The 17,587-nt window shown below is 44.5% G+C and overlaps 3 protein-coding genes across 3 annotated transcripts in view; 1 reads left to right on the plus strand and 2 right to left on the minus strand.

Annotated features, from left to right (window-relative positions):
• fbxo10 (F-box protein 10) overlaps nucleotides 1-9,427 on the plus strand; it is a 38,703-nt gene extending 29,276 nt beyond the window's left edge. The window contains exons 5-12 of the mRNA XM_036136919.1: nucleotides 10-116; nucleotides 288-424; nucleotides 4,109-4,179; nucleotides 4,267-4,419; nucleotides 4,510-4,860; nucleotides 6,098-6,408; nucleotides 6,506-6,693; nucleotides 8,570-9,427. Coding sequence (XP_035992812.1) covers nucleotides 10-116; nucleotides 288-424; nucleotides 4,109-4,179; nucleotides 4,267-4,419; nucleotides 4,510-4,860; nucleotides 6,098-6,408; nucleotides 6,506-6,693; nucleotides 8,570-8,750 — 1,499 coding nt within the window. The 3' untranslated portion in view covers nucleotides 8,751-9,427. The remainder of the gene's footprint in view (nucleotides 1-9; nucleotides 117-287; nucleotides 425-4,108; nucleotides 4,180-4,266; nucleotides 4,420-4,509; nucleotides 4,861-6,097; nucleotides 6,409-6,505; nucleotides 6,694-8,569) is intronic.
• The window catches only part of LOC110368712 (SUN domain-containing protein 2-like), a 28,276-nt gene that overhangs the window by 6,281 nt on the left and 4,408 nt on the right, over nucleotides 1-17,587 (minus strand). The gene's annotated exons all lie outside the window — the stretch shown is intronic.
• Nucleotides 9,479-14,919, minus strand: LOC118563121 (DNA-directed RNA polymerase I subunit RPA49-like). Its single transcript, XM_036136920.1, has 12 exons — nucleotides 14,780-14,919; nucleotides 14,434-14,537; nucleotides 14,253-14,329; nucleotides 13,689-13,774; nucleotides 13,530-13,585; nucleotides 12,831-12,975; nucleotides 12,580-12,690; nucleotides 12,373-12,469; nucleotides 12,156-12,286; nucleotides 11,451-11,532; nucleotides 11,198-11,329; nucleotides 9,479-9,740 (listed from the first exon to the last, which is right to left on the minus strand). Exons 1-12 carry the CDS (start codon nucleotides 14,913-14,915, stop codon nucleotides 9,575-9,577), a joined length of 1,323 nt encoding a protein of 440 aa, XP_035992813.1. The 5' UTR covers nucleotides 14,916-14,919; the 3' UTR covers nucleotides 9,479-9,574.

Consider the following 17,587-nt stretch of genomic DNA (forward strand, 5'->3'; position numbering starts at 1 on the left):
GTGCTTCAGGCGTGTTTCTGCGCCTGTCTGCTCAGGGCCTCATCGCAGAAAACAACATCCACTCCAACGGGGAGGCTGGGCTGGACATCCGGAAAGGGGCTAACCCCATCATTCTGGTAAATCTATTAAAGTTACTTTTTTTTTTTTTTTTTTTTTACAGAAAGATAACTCACCAATTGGTATAGAAAAAGACTGCTCGGTTTCGCCTCTTTATTTCTAAGCGCTGACTCTCATTCACTGAAATTAATGGAGACTAGCAGGCTGAAATTCTGTCCTCCGCTCCACAGTGCAACAAGATACACAGCGGTTTGCGTTCTGGCGTTGTGGTCCTTGGCAATGGGAAAGGTTCAGTTCGGAGCAACTTGATCTATAACAACAAAGAAGCCGGTGTGTACATTCTCTTTAGCGGGAATCCAGTGGTGAGGTAAGTCGGACGGCGTAAACATCCATCTTACCCGGAACTGTTTGGATCTCGAACCGCAAATGTTTGGATGTGATGGCGCTTGTACAATTGGTTGCCATTTCATGCATAAACATTGATTGCCTCACCCAGGAGTGGTTTCCCAAGTGTTTTCGTTCATCTTCAGGCAGGAAAAAAGTTTTTTTTATTTTTTTTTTATTTGCTTTTCTAAGCATAAAGTTATCAAAGAGTTTTCCCATATGTCCACTCAGTTACATGTTCAGTACTTTGAAATACACTATAGTGCCAAAAAGTATAGGATTACTTACATCAACACACACACACAGACTAATCCACTTTACTACTGAGACTTTCGTGAGGCCATGGTGAACCCCTGTACAGCCATGACAGCTGCGACTCATCTGGGAAGTGTCTGTGCAAAGTTTGGGAATGTATTTACGGGGATATTTGACATTCTTCCAGGAGAGCATTTGTGAGCTCTGACACTGATGTTGTACGAGAAAGGCTGGCTCACAGTCTCAGCTCTAAATCATTCCAAAGGAGGCTGTCCTATTAGGGTCAGAGCTTTGTGCAGTTCCATCCCCTTTTTTTTCCACACCCTACTCACTGATTTGTGACCTTATGCGCCTTGTTTTGTGCACTGGTTAGCCATGCTAGAGCACGAAGGAATCGCCCTAAACTCTTCTCAGAGAATCTGGAACATAAAATTGTCACAAACACAACTTGATATGCTAAAGCCTTACGTTTTTTTGTTTTGTTTTGAAACCCATTTCCGGAAATAGACACCAGAATCCCCTCTGCAGTCCACTTTACACTCATACTTGCCTGTCTGTATACCGTACAGACAGGCAAGCGTCGTTCTCCTTGTTACTGCCTAGCCCAGACTCATCCGTTGGATTTCCAGACACATCCTACATAACCTCCCTTTCTTCCCCTTATTTAACTGCATATTCTAAAGAATAAAAATGTTCTTCATGGTACCAGACAAAGAGGAAACTTAGCTCAATGATAGATTTGAGCTTGCTTTGTGTAGCCACGATATTGGAGCACGTTGCAGACGTCAGATCTTTCAAAAAGCAGATCTGGCATCAAGGCACGTGGAAAAGCCGCTCTCCAAGGTGTCTCTGGTCATTCATAAATCGCCAATCAAGTCCTGCTTACATGGGAGCTTTCAGAAATGAAACGGGGATTGCCGAATCCAAAGGAAGTGAGGAGTGAACTCAGCAGGGTTGAAATGGAGCGTTGGACAACCCTGTTCTGAAGGCTAAAACACTAAACGCTATTTTCAGGCGTCAACACTACTGAGGGAACTGCCATTGGCTGAGGTCTAGTGACATCTTCTTTTAGGCATCCTTTACGTGTGAGTAAGTGGTTCTGTGCGTGGTGCACTGCACCCTGTGGTGGTTCTGGTGCGTTCTTGCCTTAAATCTGCCTTCCAGCTTGCCGCACAGCAGCTCTGTCTTCTCTGCATCAAACGCGTTCGCCATAAGTCGACTAACCAGATGAGTCATTATGGGGCTCTGATTACCTTGACGGCTCGGAGTGGCAGGTTGATTTTTAACCCCACGTCCTCGTAATGTTTTGTAAAAGAGGTTATTGACTAAATCGTGAACGACCCTGTGTAGGAAAGTATGTTAGAGACAAGTGTGAGGCCATTGGTCCAATTAAAGCTTTGCTCAGATTGGTTTCCCTCACAGGACAATGATCCCAACCACAGCAGCACAACTAATAAAGAATGACTGACAAACAAAAGAATCAAGTTTTTATTTTTTAAACGCTGTACAACACTAAGACATTGTGTGAATGAATGCAAGCACAGATAAACTTGAACAATGTTGTAAAGAAGGGAAAAAAAAACTCTTGACTGCTGAAGTTGCTACAAACTATTGAATAGGGGGTTTCAGCTGACGTCACGCTCACGTGACTACTCAGCGCGTCCGCCATATTGGGTGGCAGTCGTTTCGCACCGTTGACCTGCATTGTATGACGCCTTAGGCAGTATTGGAAGTGAACAATGGGGAAAACGTGTTTAATGGTTGGTTGCACGGCCCGTGGAGGTGGAGAACAACGCTCTTTCTATCGCCTACCAGCCGTAATAGTGAATCAGTGTGAAAAAACAAAACAGCTCTCTGAACAACGCCGTCACCTATGGCTGACACGGATATCCAGGTCCGATTTGGACGGTGTTAAGCTGGAATACGCCAGAGTCTGCGGTGCTCACTTTGTCACAGGTAATTAACTGTTAAGTATTTTAAACATGTAAGAAGAATATATTAATAATAGGGCTTGGGCGTTATGACTTATTACTTTCCGCGGCTGCCGTGTTGACTGCTCCGCCGCCTCTACTGCCTATTACTACGGCGTACTGTACTCCCTCTCTCAGCCCTGTTTTAATTTGATTAATTTCACCTTAACTTGATTTCAACAATGGTAAACCGTTGCTGTATTGTGGGCTGTAACAGCGCAACACATGATCGCCATGGGAAAAACATAGAAACAGATTAATTTTCCACCGCTTTCCTGCCTGGAGGCGCAACCATGGAGAACAACTGTTAGCGATAACAAAGAGTCGTCGGCTCGCTTGGATCGCGGCTGTAGACCGAACATAACTTTCCACAGTATCCCGATGTCAATGAGAGTGGTTCCAAACGTTTGAAACACATAGCAGCTAGTTAAAAGTACATTACATGCGCGAGTGGTTGTTAGCGCTAACGGTTAGCATGTGCTAACCCGTCTGAGCGCAGCTTACCTTTGAACGAGTTACAGAGATAACAAAGAGTCGTCGGCTCGCTTGGATCGCGGCTGTAAGACCGAACATAACTTTCCACAGTATCCCGATGTCAATGAGGTGTGTCTAAACGTTTGAAACACATAGCAGCAAGTTAAAAGTCCATTACATGCGTGAGTGGTTGTTAGCACTGGCGGTTAGCAGCTACTAAACTAGCATGTGCCAGCCCGTCTGAGCGCAGCTTACCTTTGAACGAGTTGCTGTGTTCCCACTGTTTGCTGGCTTTATGATCTGCAGCTCCTACCGGCGCCAATACGGTAAATACAACTTAATTTTGCACTGGTCATTGTTCTGCTTAAATAATTAAAGCCGCGAGCGGCGTCGATCAGCCCTGCAGCCAAGCGCCTTCGCGCACCGCCGGCGCCAGCCACCGCAGAAGCATGCAACACATTTGCGTCGGATTGTTTACATTTTTACCATCTTATTAAACTCACCCGTCCACGTATGATGGCGATTTCCTTGATGTACATAACCAGATGTGAACTGGTTGTGAGCCTCTAGATCCTTGTAAGCTCTCATTTCCTCAAGAGTGTGCAGAGGGTTTTCACCGAACACCAGGTAATGCACTATGTCGCCGTGCTCTACATTTGGCCAATCATCTGGATTACGGCTAAACAAGGCACCGTGGAGGGCATACGGGTCCATATGGTCGATCACGGAACATTTCCTCAGATATACGTCCTTATCTGGTCGCTCTAGCGTGCTGGTGTACTTATCCATTCGCGATACGATAATACGTGTACGACAACTAGAGATAAGGAAGTGTGCCACCCAATATGGCGGACCGGAAGTTGGCCAGTGACGTCAGTGAAAACCCCTATTGTTGGGTGCTCTTAATAACTAAGCTTATCCAAACTTGAAAAGCTGCAACATAAGGAGTGTGTTCTGTCTACCCGTAGTGGGAATCGCATCTTCCAGGGCCAGGCGGCAGGAATAGCTGTAAACGAGAACGGCAGAGGACTGATAACGGGTCGGTGTTTGGTGGCTCTGCACCACTTCTTTTGGCCAAACCCACTAAAACTGCAGTCTTGATGCATGTGTGTTTTTTTTATTCCAGAAAATGTGATAAGAGAGAACCAGTGGGGAGGAGTGGACATCCGCCGAGGAGGTGACCCCATACTGAGGAGCAACTACATCTGCTACGGCTACTCCGACGGAGTGGTGGTGGGGGAGAGGGGCCGTGGACTTATCGAGGGAAATCAAGTCTACTGTATGTCCTCCCAGCCTGATAACGTTGCCTCGTATTTAGAGTATCATTTTAAACCGCTTGGCTTTCAAACCCTTCCCTCCATTTGTACAGGCAACAAAGGCTGCGGCGTGTGGGTTATGTCATCCAGCCTCCCACAGCTCCTGGGGAACTACATCGTCCATAACTGCATGTACGGACTGGCGGTGTTCTGCAGGAAGGATCCGGACACCATCGAAGCCCGGGAGGGGAACTGGCCTGGCCAGGAAGGGATAGGGGGAGACCTGGGAAACGGGGAAAGGAGAGGAGTCGAAGGAGAGAACAGGGAAGGGCAGGAGAACTTCAACGAAGAGGGGGAACTGTTCGCCTGGGAGAGCGACCTGGACAGCGAGGACGAGCGCCACTCCGCTCGGCGCTCCGTCAGCGTGGCGCTGATGGAGGGCAACTGCGTGAGCTACAATGGAGGTACCAAGCTGTGTGGCGCAGAGCGTGGCTGAAGCACACATGCCCTGTGAACCTTTGCACGTTTCTGACGTTACAACCAGAAATATCTTGTGACGGACCAACAGAAGGGCAGGGCACGGTAATGCGGCGTCCCTTTTAAACACCGGGCTTCCCCTCGTTTTTTTTTCTTCTTTGTCCGCTCTCACGTCTGTTGCAGCCTCCAACCGGTTTTCTTCCAGGGCTGAAGCGGGTTTAGCTCCACCCGTCCCGATAACTCCGACAAGCTGCGCTGCCTGTGCTGAACAGCGTTCGCGCAGCATCATGCTGCCACCACCGTGTTTCAGTGTGGGGGGGGTTGGTGCGTTCAGGCTGGTGAAAAACGTCAGTTTTTTTCTGACTCGCACACCGGATATCGCTCATGTTAAACTTTTCCACAACTTTCCCCCGTCTGCTGTTTTTCCTTGTTCTGCATGACCCGTTTTTTCCTCACTGATGTTCTAAGTAACCTCTGAGGCCTTCACAGAGACGATAAATGATACACACTGTTTCCGAGTTAAGTGACTTCTGAAAGCAACAGTGTTGTAGTCAAGTCACTATGCCTCGAGTTCGAGTCTCCAGTGTTCAAGTCCGAGTCAAGTCCAAGTCATTAAAAAAAAAATCTGAGTCAAGTCCGAGTCGAGTCACTATTGATCAAGTCGAGTCCAAGTTCCGCACTAAAGTAAACATAGCCTACATGTTTTTAAACTAAAAAGAAAATCCACACTCCACCACATTGCACTAATAATTTATATATTAAAATCACACACCAAATAATATTCTAATGACATATTAAAATTATAGCCTAATGATATAAAAAAAGTTGAGTCTTTTTCTCAATTTCCGAGTCAGAATGATCTGAATGTAGGAGTCCGAGTCCAAGTTCGAGTCATCAGTGCTCAAGTCCAAGTCAAGTCACGAGTCTCTAAATTTAGCTAATGACTCGGACTCTAGTTCGAGTCTCGGACTCGAGTACTACAACACTGGAAAGCAACAGGGATTTTATGTGGGGGTATCAGAGCAAATGTATAATGCTGCTTCGTCTTCACCGCGACGCCCAACCCTGTGTTGGTCGATCACATACAATCTTAAGAAAACCCAATGAACTTTGCGGTTGTAATGTTAAGAAATGTGGAAAAGAAAGAAACTTGTGAATACGTTCTCTAAAGCCCCATGGTGTCAGCCTGGATAACTCCCCGTTTTTTTTTCTGCCTTTCTGCAGCGGTCGGCCTGTTTGTGAAGAGCAGCGAGGCCCTGAACGTTTTTGCCAACCTCGTCAACAGGAACTGCGGCCCGGGCATTGCTGTGCTGCAGAGCTCTCAGCTGACGCGGCTCGTCACCAACTGCGTGGTGGAGAACGGCCGGGGGGGCGTCACAGTGGAGAAGGACTGCAGAGTGGAGCTCCGCGGCAACGGCATCTACGAAAACCGGGGCCACGGCGTGCGCTTCAGCGGCAGCGGGCAGATCGCGGAGAACGACGTGCTCGGCAACTGTGGATACGGCATCCAGGTGTCCGCGAGCGCCGACATCAAGGTGAGACGGCGTCGGCCTCGTTTCAGAAAACGACTGTTTAGGTGAAAGGCTTTTTCTTCGCACGCAGGAAGTCACGTTCTATGGTTTTGGTTTTCAGGTAGTTCGCAACCGTGTCCAACCGGCGCAGGGCTTCGGTATCGCTCTGCTGGGTCCAGTGAAAGGCGTCGTCCACGACAATCTCCTGTTCCAGGGTCACCCAGAAAACAAGAAACCCCTCCTACACACGGATGCTGGAAATGAAAGCTGTGTGTTGCGTAACAACAGTATTCTAAGGCCTAATAACAGGTAACCAAGCAACCGAGTGAAAAATAACTGGGTTTTTTTTTTTTTCCTGTTCCTCGCATATCAAAATAAGCAGCTCCTGCTGGTCTTTTCATAGCAGAGTGGATTCAGTTATATCGGTTTCTAGAAACTGAGCACTGGGTCAGCGTCAGTGCAACTGTTCTTGTAGTTTGTACCCCGTCTGTCCTTTAGCTGCCAGCTTTCTCTTTGTTCCTGAGAGATGGTGTAAGGTAACTGGCTCAAAGTGTCAGGATGTTGCTGTAAAGTTGTACAAAGAAACCCTCCAATACCTCCAACCCTAGACTCAAGGAGTTCTTCTTTTAAATGTAAAAAGGATAACCTGCAAAAAAAAACCTGTCCTATAGTTGAATTGTTTATGCTTTAATAGAAAATATTCCAAATTTTCAGGACAGGAAAAACCTGTAAAACCCTAAAATATAAAGCCTTTGCTCCACACCTTTTTGCACTCATAAGCGGTAAACTATTTGTACCTCTCAAAGGTTTTCACATTTTACTTCACTGTGATTTCATGCGCTAGACCTGTGCCTGTCAGTGAGTCGGGCTAAAAGCCATTTGTATTAATATTAAATGGTTAAAGTGTGGCAATGTTGAAACGGTCTAGTTGTTAGAAACCATTGGTATAAATGAACCCATACATATGTTATACATTTTAGGTGAGATTCTGGCTAATCTTCAGAACGACTGCTTTAATGCTGTCATTAAAGTTACATTTTTGACACATTTTGGTTTGGTGGGGAGGGGGGCAGGAAAAGTCACACTGCAGCTCTTGATGCTCAGATCCGATTTTTTTGCTGAAAATCAGATTTTTTTTTTTTGAGGTGGCTGTCATCATACTGCTGTCTGAATGGTTCAAGACCCGCAAAGCGACACACATGCGCAGATAACAGAAAGAGACGTCACACAGCAGCGCGCTGTTTGCAGAAGTAATGGTAAATGTAATTGTTTGTAAAAGTTTCAATAAATTACCCTCAAAGAAAGAAAAAAAACACGCATATTGGCCAGAACCTCTCATTATTAGAAAGCTGTTGAGCAATGGGAGCCGACAATATTAAAACCACATCATAGCAAGACTAAGTAAGAAGGAAGCAGCACAGTCTTCTATGGAGCGCTAACTGCTGCTGCTGTGTGGTGACGCCGTTCACACTGTCGTGATAAAGACAGATATGGGTTGCATAGGGGCAAAAAGATCGGATCTGGGTCGCATGAACGGCGTCCTGCTGCGGGGATTCCACTCTTCAGCAGGAAAAGCAAAGCTGCTCAGAATTCGTGGTAAGACGGATGGAGCCAACTTCAGGGCAGTCCAGGCAGAACATTTATTAGACGACGCAAAATGCCCTGAGATTGGGCCAGAACTTCGCCACCCTGCGAGACGACCCAAAACAGAAAGCCAGAGCTGCAACGGAACGGCCCGGATAAAAGCAAAAAAAAAGGGACCAGTCAAAGCCCGGACCTAAATTAAAATGTGAATCTGTGGCTGTCCTTTCAATCTGAGCTTGGGGTGTTTTTACAACAAAGCATGGGCAGAAACACCCGTCTCTAGTAGCAACAGAGACTTCCTGGACTGGGGGGGTATGAATAAAAATGCATGTTTCTGAAAACTAATTAAAAGTAATGTATCATTTCTCCTCCACTGCACTGATTTGTCGCTTTATCCCATAAATAAAAAAAAACTACTAATGAAATCGTTTTTGACTGTACTGTAGCATAATGTGTTGAGCTATGATTCATTTGCTGATCAAAGACGTTTCCCTAAAGAGCAAAGGTCTGAATTACAAAATTTAATTTGTGACTGGATAAAACGGGCATTAGAATCAGCGTAGCTTATTTATGCTTTTCGTTTCTGTGTTCACATCATTAGTGGTGCATCTTCCTCGCCCTGGGTGCTGGATAACCCCCCTCCTCGCCCTCTGGCCAACTCCCCCGCAGGCCTCTCGTCCTCCCAGTACCCTTCCCGGCTGGGAATCTCCATGACCACCAGAGTGGGCGCCGCCGTGGAGAGCGGCTGCCACAGCGGCAGCATGTTCTGCTCCATCCTGTGATTCGCTGGCCGAGCGGCTCCAGCTCATCCCGAACTCGTCGCTTTTTAAACTACTGACGGTCCAAATGAAGCACCGGGCCTTTTCTGTCAGGCGAAGCTCGTGATTTTAAGAACACTGTCGGAGGATTCATCAGATCACCTTTGCTTCAGTAAGTAGAGGTGATGTTTTGGACATTGAAGGGGTGGGGGGGATTTTTTTTATAAGAAAATGCCTGTGCACTACATTTTGACCAAGACATGTTCCACTGAAGCTTTATCTTGACGGCGTTTTATTTCCACTGCACACTTGTCTTTCCGCTTCCGATAGTTTCTGTGTAGGATGTGCACTTTAAGAAATCCCAGCAGCATGAGGAGGCTTCAGAGATTATCTCGTTTGCCTCTTGACTTTTTTTTTTTTGTTTGTTTTAAATCAAAAATATTGTAGCAAGGGGTTAGGAGAGACGATCGTATGAAGTGAATATGCAACAAAAAGCCAATATTAAGCTTTTACCTCTTGCACAGTGTGTTGTTTTAAGGTGGGTTTCTGGTTTCAGGGACTCACTTTGTTGCAACCGGACCGAAGGAAGATGATGTTCAGTGTGCAATATGTGAAGTCTACAGATGTGCCTATCCGTTAAAGCTGGATGTTGGGTCAGCTAGAGGTCGTTTACAGCTTGTTAGTCTGCTTGTTTTTTTTTTGTTTTTTTACATCCTCAGCAGTAACCAGAAAAAAATAAGATCTGCAACTTAAAAGCTACCCACTTTTATTTGTCTACAGAACACAATAAACAGCTCTTTGTGATGATTCCATTTCCTGCAGCGTCTCTAAGTTTTTTTCCACAGTCCTCAATGCATTTTCCTGCGTTTCCGCCGCTCGACGAACTGATCGTACTTGACCAGGGGCAGGACGACGGTGGCCTGTCTGTGGTCGTCGCTCAGCACTGCATCGCTCCCTTTGGTCCTCGCCGGCTTAATCATAGACAGCCCCATTGACTTTGCAACCTCGATCATCCTGTGTATAAGTGGGTCAGAGATTTTGTTTAGGAAAGAGAACCATCTTATACTGATAGTGCTGAAGTTTAGATAACATTCTTAGAAATCTGATGTTGACTCAGCCAGAAAACCATTGCCATGGCACACATACACACGATGCTATTAAAGGTATTGCTCCTTTACTGGTTTCCTTCAAGTTATACGATTCAGATCATCAGACAAAGCTGAACTTGAGCGATTGCAAATTGCAGTTTAAGTTTATCAATTAAGAGAAAAGCTATCGGAACCAACCTTGCCCCGTGTGAAAGGATCATTTCCAGTTCCAGAGGCAGCAAACAAACCCCAGACTGTGACACTGCCTACCCTTTTATTGCCGGTATGACTTTAGCATTTGATATGCTGTTATTTTTGCTACAGGTGTAACGGACGTGCTTTTGAAAAAGTTCCACTGTTGTCTCACCCATTGGGGATTGGGTGTTTTATCCAAATGTGGGAGGAGATATTGCTTTCCTCTTTGTCATCTGTATTTCTGGAGATGGAGCTCTACCATGGATCAAACCTTTGCCTGCTTTTTTTGTATTTATTCATTATTGTTCAATCATGACTAGGGCTGGACGATATAGAAAAAAAGCATATCGAAAAAATAGAAATCATATTGGTCGATATCGATATCTAAAAAATTAAAAATACACATTTTAAATGCAGCCCTGGCCATTTATGCTGTTGAATCCATTTATTTTTAAATAAATGGATTCAAACAACCCTTTATTCAACCAACTTTTTACGAAAACTGTAAGTGTTAAAAAAGAAAAAAGAACACGTGCTCTCTGAACTCTCTGAAGGCTGATGGCGCTTTCCTGGGTTTGTCATTGGTTGGGAGGATACAATGACTGTAGTATTAACCTACATGATAGGCTAAAATGCACTGTTCTTTTATTGAACTTTTTATTGACCCCCGTTTTTTATATTGAACAATACGTCTATCGATCGATATATATCGTTATTGAATTATCGTCCAGCCCTAATCATGACCCCTGACCTTAACTAGAGGCAACTGAGGTCTGCAGGGCTTTAGATGTCGCTCTGGGTCCGTCTGTGACCTCCTGGGTGGGTGATCAGTAACAGGCTCTCAGAATAACTTGTTTAGATCCCACGTTCCACCCCTTATCAGACTTTAATTTGGGGACTAAGTTTCTTTGTCTTCTGTCTTCATAATGTGGTTAACCATGGTTAATTTACAATTTACCTGTGTGGGGCGGGTGGGGGTGTAACTTTTTCCACATGTGGTAGCTTTTTTTTCCCATATTAGCAAAGGGAACCATTTTAAAACTGCTTTTTCTATGTACTCTGGTTATCAGTGCTTGAATATTAAAGTCTGAACGAGACAAAAAAAAATAAAGCAAAAAAAATTTAAATAAAATAAACCTGAAAGGGTGCAAATACTTTGTTCTATCACAGAGAAAGAGATCAACTCACTTGGCTTCAGTGATTCTAAGATCACGATGCAGTAAGGAGAGGTCCGCCGTCATGTGACCCATGTGCAGCACCAGAGCCAGGCTGTACGCTGCTAGTTTGACCCGCATCGATGTTGACACGATGTTCTGCACTCTAAACATAAGAGAAAAAAAAGGTTAAAAAGATTTACATTTATATTTAAAACAAGTTTGGTTTTCAGAATGAAAACTCTGGTTTTTATAAAGTGGTGCAAATGACTAAATCATCCTCGTACCTCCCGTTGTTGAAAGTCTCCACGGTGAAAGTTTTAAACAGCTTGTTCTTAATGATGCGAGGGCAGCCTTCATCTTGTCCAACTGCACACAAACACCGTCATGAATGGAAAGCAAAGCAAAACAAAGAGCTCAATGTTACGGCAGAAAAGGCTTTCATTCTGTTGTTCTGCTCCGATGACTGTAGTTTTTGGGATCTATCTGGGGAAAAACGTGTTTAACTTTTTTTTTTGAGTGACGATCAGGCAGCCGGATTAGACAAAACCTCCGGCTGACTCATGGCTCTCCTGGGTTTCTGTGCTAAATCGCTGAAACCAATACCTTCACACCATCTTAAGTTACTGAGTACTTTGCTAATGTTTACTACGGCAACTTTCTATTTTTATGTCCCCCTCTAACTCCGCTGAAAGTCACAGAAAAACGACCATCATCATCATAATGATTTATATTTGGATAGTACACTTCAAAATCTTGAATCTTCTCAAGGTAGAATAAATAGGGTTTAAAACAATCTACAATAACACATCCTAAAATAATGAAGATTAAAAACGTGACAAATCTGAAATAATAGTATTAAAAATATGGCCAATAATTGCAGTTAAGAACAAGGAAATCATATCATAGGCTGTCTGCTGACACAACCACTCGCTAGGGCTGGACGATTAATACCTCAGTGGGATAAGCAGAGGCAAAGCCGATTTACTCACACTTGTGTGGGACGTTCTTCTGCCTCGCCATCTTGAGGAGCATGGAGAGGTAAAAGGCGCAGCGCGATGTTCTCTCTCTGGCTTCGCCCACAGTTGGCATGGTCTCTAAATGCCTCACAACGCTCAGGGACCTTCAAGCAACAAATAAAACTCATCATCCAGGAAAACACTAACGCCCTAGACGTTTCAGGAAGCGTGAGCACTTTGTTTGCCCTACCCTCCTTCGTCTTTCATCTTCTGCAGCTCCTCTGGGGTGAGTGCCGCCATCTTGGATCCGGGCACCTCCAAGGCAGCAAGCTCCATGGGACTCAGGACTGAGGAGGTCAGAGTTAAGGGGCGAAACAACCTCGCTGACTCTGGACATAAAACTACGGTCACAGAACCCCAGTTCCGCACACACCGACAGGAAGCAATCAAAAGATACGCTCATCAAATGGGTAAACATCCTCTCGCTTGTCTGCGTTTGGATTGCAGGGAGGCAGGTGGGACGCCACGGTCCCCTGGGACTCTGTCTCAGCCACTTCCTGTTGGAGAGCTGAGGAGAGAAATTAACCACAAAAAAAAACTGGTAAAGTGACCACAGAGCATGGGGAGAAAGGAGAACCTAAGCTGCTAAGATGTTATTGTGTTAACTTGTGATCTTTTTTTTTTTGACAGAGCAGGAGATAACCTCACCTTCCAGACCCTTCTTGTCGATCACTGAGGTGGCAGCCTTAGCCACTGCGTTGTGCAGGGCGTTGCTGCCGACCTGGTTCAGCCTGCGGGAGACCAGGGCTCGTTTCTGTTTGTTGGTGCCAAACGCCTCAATCAACATGTCAACCTGAAGAGGAAAACAAAATGTTTAAACATGACTTCTAGGGCTGGGCGATATGGCTTAAAAATAAAACCTATTTTATTCAACCAAATCTGATTAATCAATTTTTTTCCCCCCTCCTTTTGTTTCACAAAAATAAATTATTTTAAAAACTTGCTTTTATGTCAAGCATTGTGTCTGGGAGTTCACCTGAATTCAAAGTGCAACTGAATGCAAGCTGTGAAACCTGCTTGTAAAACAAGATGGCGGCTCTGCCATTGTAAACAATGATAATATAACTAAATGTTTGCTGCTGGGGGTTTTACACAATGAGCTAAAAACAGGGTTCACTTCACTTGTGTAACTAAAAAGTAAATTAAAGTGCCTTGTAGTATGGTGAAAAAAAAAAAAAAGTTTCCTCTTTACAATATTTTGACAATGTTCCTAAACATATACTAAGCATTTTGTTCATGGAAGCCCAATGAGTGCGTTGGTAAAATAAAACCCCATTTCCAAAGCTTTAAATCTTGAAAAAAATAATGTGTTAATTCGAATTACTCGATAAATCGGCAGCAGCATACCTTGTCTCTGTAGGTAGTAGTGGACGTATCCTGAGCTTTGGCAGCTGCTGTCTCCCCTGGTGTTGAAGTCACAACAATTGATCACTTTTACAGGTTTTTTTTTTTTTTGGCCGGTTTTCAGGGATGCTGAATCGATACCGGTGTGTGTGTGATCTTTACCTGGGATGACGGGCTGCAGGTTGAACAGCACGGCGTTGTGCACCTCCATTTGCATGGTCTGCTTGTTCAGCACGCCAACGTAATATCTGAGGAGACGGCCAACGTTACGTTTAAAGCCTCTAAACTGTCTACGGGGACAACGCGTCTCGGCCCGTTTTTCTGTTTGTTTTGCTACGTCGCTCACGTTACAACCACAGTTTATTTTATGCGATGGACCAACATAAAGTAGCTCGTAAAGAAAGTGGAAGGAAAAGGATGGAGGCCTTTCAGAATTTCTTAGCAATTTAAAAAATCTGAAAAATGTGAACCGATTTTATATCCGGCACCTATAAGCCAATACTTTGTAGCCCCCTATACTCTGACACCCATAAATAAAATCCAGAGCGACGGATACCTTTAGAAGTTTACGGATTAGTAAATATTGTATTTTGCAGCATAAATCCAGCAGTTAGATGATTACAGTACAAATGGCCTCAGGAAGACCAAAGAGCACAGCAGACAGATCGTTTAAAACAGGCACTCTAAAATCATTTGTTTCACACCAAACGTGATCATTTTACTCACTTGCAGAGAGTGTTGCATTTCATTGACTCCGCTCCAAAGTTCTGGCCAACATAACTCAGCCGGTCTGATTCGGCCACCTCGGCAGAGGAAAACAGAACAGGACAGACGCATGATGAGCAGCCCGGAAACACAACCCGGAAGCGGCAGAAATCAGCTGGCCGCCGGCGGCTTCCACCCTCACCAGGATGCGCCTGCTCTTCTTCCTCGGGTTCTTCTCGTCTGTGTGCTTGTACGTGCTGAACTCCAGGGGGTCCGCGTTGCTGACGCAGCCATTGGAAAAGCGAACTGTGCGACAGAAACATTTAAAGAGCAGCTGTTAGCTTCTGGTGCGACAAAGGAGAGGGGGGAAAAACTGCCACCACAGAGTCTATGAAGGCAAGCTGGCGCGAGCGAGCGCCCACGTGTGCGCGCACGAGTCTCTGTAACATGCTAGCATGGCTGCTAAGCCTCGGATAAACTGAAATGGTACAATTGTAGTCAAAACGCAGAGCCTATGGCCTAACGCGGAATGATTAAAGTATATTCACCAATAGCGGCTTTATCGGATTCATTCTCCTCTCCGCAGCACACGAACGAGCAGGAGGCGGCCATGACAGTTGTTGTGGGGTTTTCTTCTGTGTTTTTTTTTTGCTGATAAACTACTTTCAGGCGTGTTGCTGCCATCTGGAGGCAAAGAGAGAAACTACGCGCTTCTCAACCTCTCCATACTCTGTTTATTCCTTTGGTTATGGCCACCACAGCGGGAATCTGGCATGTGCTTTGGTTGCTTTGCTGTTTAAACAGGTTCTGCGCTGTCAACAGGGTTAAGGCTGGTAATACCGAATAACTGTCAAAACTGAAAATGAGAGATATTAATGAATATCATACGCTACTGCTGGCTAAAATATAATATGACGCTGTCATTTATTTTTGACTACTGTTTTAATATCTGTTAACAATTGTCTGCATTATTATGTTATGAATTTAGTTTTATAAACATTCTTGAGATTGTCAGCAAAATCGATAACCCTCGTTTGGAGCATTAGGACCTATGGCGTTCCTGCCTTTAATAATATTAATAATAATAATAATAATAATAATAATAATAATAATAAAACAGCTGGGAAAAACACAATTTTCTAGGGTTTGGCATACATACAGTTTTGATCAGGATTCTATGCAATGTTTTATAAAAGAAGCCCCCGGTCATTTCTTTCTTTGGCGTAGTCAGTCATTAAAAAATCAAATCCACTGTCCTGCACAATATCGTGCAGAACTCCACAGGCTAAAATTATGTCACATAACTTCTTTGGCTTTAAACAGCAAAGTTCATCCTGCAGATACTAAACAGACCCACCTTTCATTTAGCATCCCTGCAGCAGCGCTGCACCAGTGGCCTGTGTTGAAACCCGCGCTTACCTGATCGCCAGCCGAAATCTCCCAGCGTGTCCAAAACCCACTGGCTAGATAGCACCTGCTCTGTTTCAGCTGTGGACCATGCACCCGCTTTTCCTCCTTTAAATGCAGCTCTAGATTTTGGCCGAGTCAGATACCCTTTAAAGACAAAATCCACTGAACTGCCATGGATTATTCTGTATTTCGAATGCAAACAGTGAAATCCCAGAAACCTCCTCTTCCTGCGCACAATTGTTCATGAGAGGTTCCCTGCCCACAGGCAGATTAAATCTTTACACAGTCATGATCTTGTGGTGTTGACACACACACACAGACAGAGTCCAGATTCAGGCTCTGCTTAACATAATTCTTGCACTCTTTTGAACTATTATTTCCCTGATTCTCTCTGTTACTCCACTAATCCACACTGACATAAACTGGCATGCAAACATGGGGACCTGGCTTGGGGATCTGAGTGGCTTCTCACGCTCAGGTCCAAAATGACACATCCTGCAATTTGCATCAAATAAAATGACCATACAGCAATCTGTCTTTAGCTCCTCAGGGCTATTCTCTTGGTGGTTGTAATACAGTAATTTTAAAATGAAAGAAAGTGAGTATGGTCCCCTTTTTTCAGAGATTCCTCAAACCTTTAAAAAGCTAAAAGGATAAATAATAAATGATCACAAACACGTGCACGCATAAAGAAAAATCTGACCCAAGCCAAAATTAAGAAAGTAAGCAAGAGAGTGAACAGCCATCCCTGAGAAGTACCAGATCCCTTTGGGGGTCCTTCGGGATGTCTTTGAATCGCACTTAGTGTGACCCCTCCCCTGAGGCCGTCTTCTCATTGGAGATCCAACTAGGAGTGGAATCCCAAGACAGGCCAGCCATTAGGATCATCAGGGTACTCAAACCCCTCCACCACGTTAAGGTGGCGATTCTCCAGAGGGGGCTCCAGCAGATCTCCTCAAACGTGATCATCGGATTTGATCTCCCCTCCTGAGCAAGCACAGGGCGACAGCGGGGAGGAAAACTTCCTCTGAACAGGAAGAAAACTCCAGCAGAACCAGGCTCAGGAGGGGCGGCCGTCTGCCTCGGCCGGCTGGAGAGAAAAAAAGAGGACAAGAAAGAGAAGCAGGCAAACCGGCAGCTGGCTACAAATAGGCTGGAGAAAAAGAGACCGCAAAGTTAGCAACAACATGGGTACGCATTTACGTCACGACACAAGGGGAAAAACATTAGCAGTTCACGTGAAGAGTGCGATAGGATACCTGAAAAAAATTTTTATTTAATCGCTGGGATTTTGTTTTTAGCAAAAAACGAAAATGTCAAGGCCTGTGTGAGAACTTCCCAGTTCAGAAAGAAATGCAATCGAAGTGGGACTTAAGGTTGTTATTTTCTGACAATATAAGGATTAAAAAAAAATGTAAATATTGTGATTGCTTGAATTCAGATGGGTTATTCGCTTTGCAATGCAGCTAGGAATCAAAATCCTTTATATATGCTGCAGTTGAATCCTAGTTGTAGAAAAATGCAGTTAAATTCACCAACTAAACACCTCCTCGCATCAAAAGTGAAAGTGAATGAGACTGAAAAGGTGTTAAAACTTTCATTATGATGTTTTTCTAAGATCTGAAATTAACTAATAAACAGAGGCCAGTGAAGAATATCAAGGTAAACCAAGTGTTTAAAAGAAATGCATTTTTTTAAAATCCTGAGAGGTTGTCTTCATGTTGTTCTTGTAAAACCTTATGGTGGAAACCAGAGTTACGAACGTTTTCATCATAAAGTCACCCCTGCTGCCGTTTCCCCATCCATCACTGCCAGTCAGCTGACTGAGAGAAGGCTATTTGGCCTTTCCCTGACTTACAAAAAAAATATAATTGGGCTTTTTTAGATATTTAAAATTTTGAAAAATCCATGTAGTTATGACATAAAAACCGAAGGAGCACCACCCG

This window comes from Fundulus heteroclitus, chromosome 5 (genome assembly GCF_011125445.2).
Source record: "Fundulus heteroclitus isolate FHET01 chromosome 5, MU-UCD_Fhet_4.1, whole genome shotgun sequence".
Classification (NCBI taxonomy): Eukaryota; Metazoa; Chordata; class Actinopteri; order Cyprinodontiformes; family Fundulidae; genus Fundulus; species Fundulus heteroclitus.

What these genes read in the sequence shown, in the direction of transcription:
- LOC118563121 (XM_036136920.1), bottom strand. Translation starts at nt 14,915, where the DNA reads ATGGCAGCAACACGCCTGAAAGTAGTTTATCAGCAAAAAAAAAACACA. An exon ending in AGAAGAGCAGGCGCATCCTG is followed by an intron (nt 14,330 to 14,433) that starts GTGAGGGTGGAA and finishes TCCTCTGCCGAG; the next exon opens with GTGGCCGAATCAGACCGGCT. An exon ending in CTACTACCTACAGAGACAAG is followed by an intron (nt 12,976 to 13,529) that starts GTATGCTGCTGC and finishes TTTCCTCTTCAG; the next exon opens with GTTGACATGTTGATTGAGGC.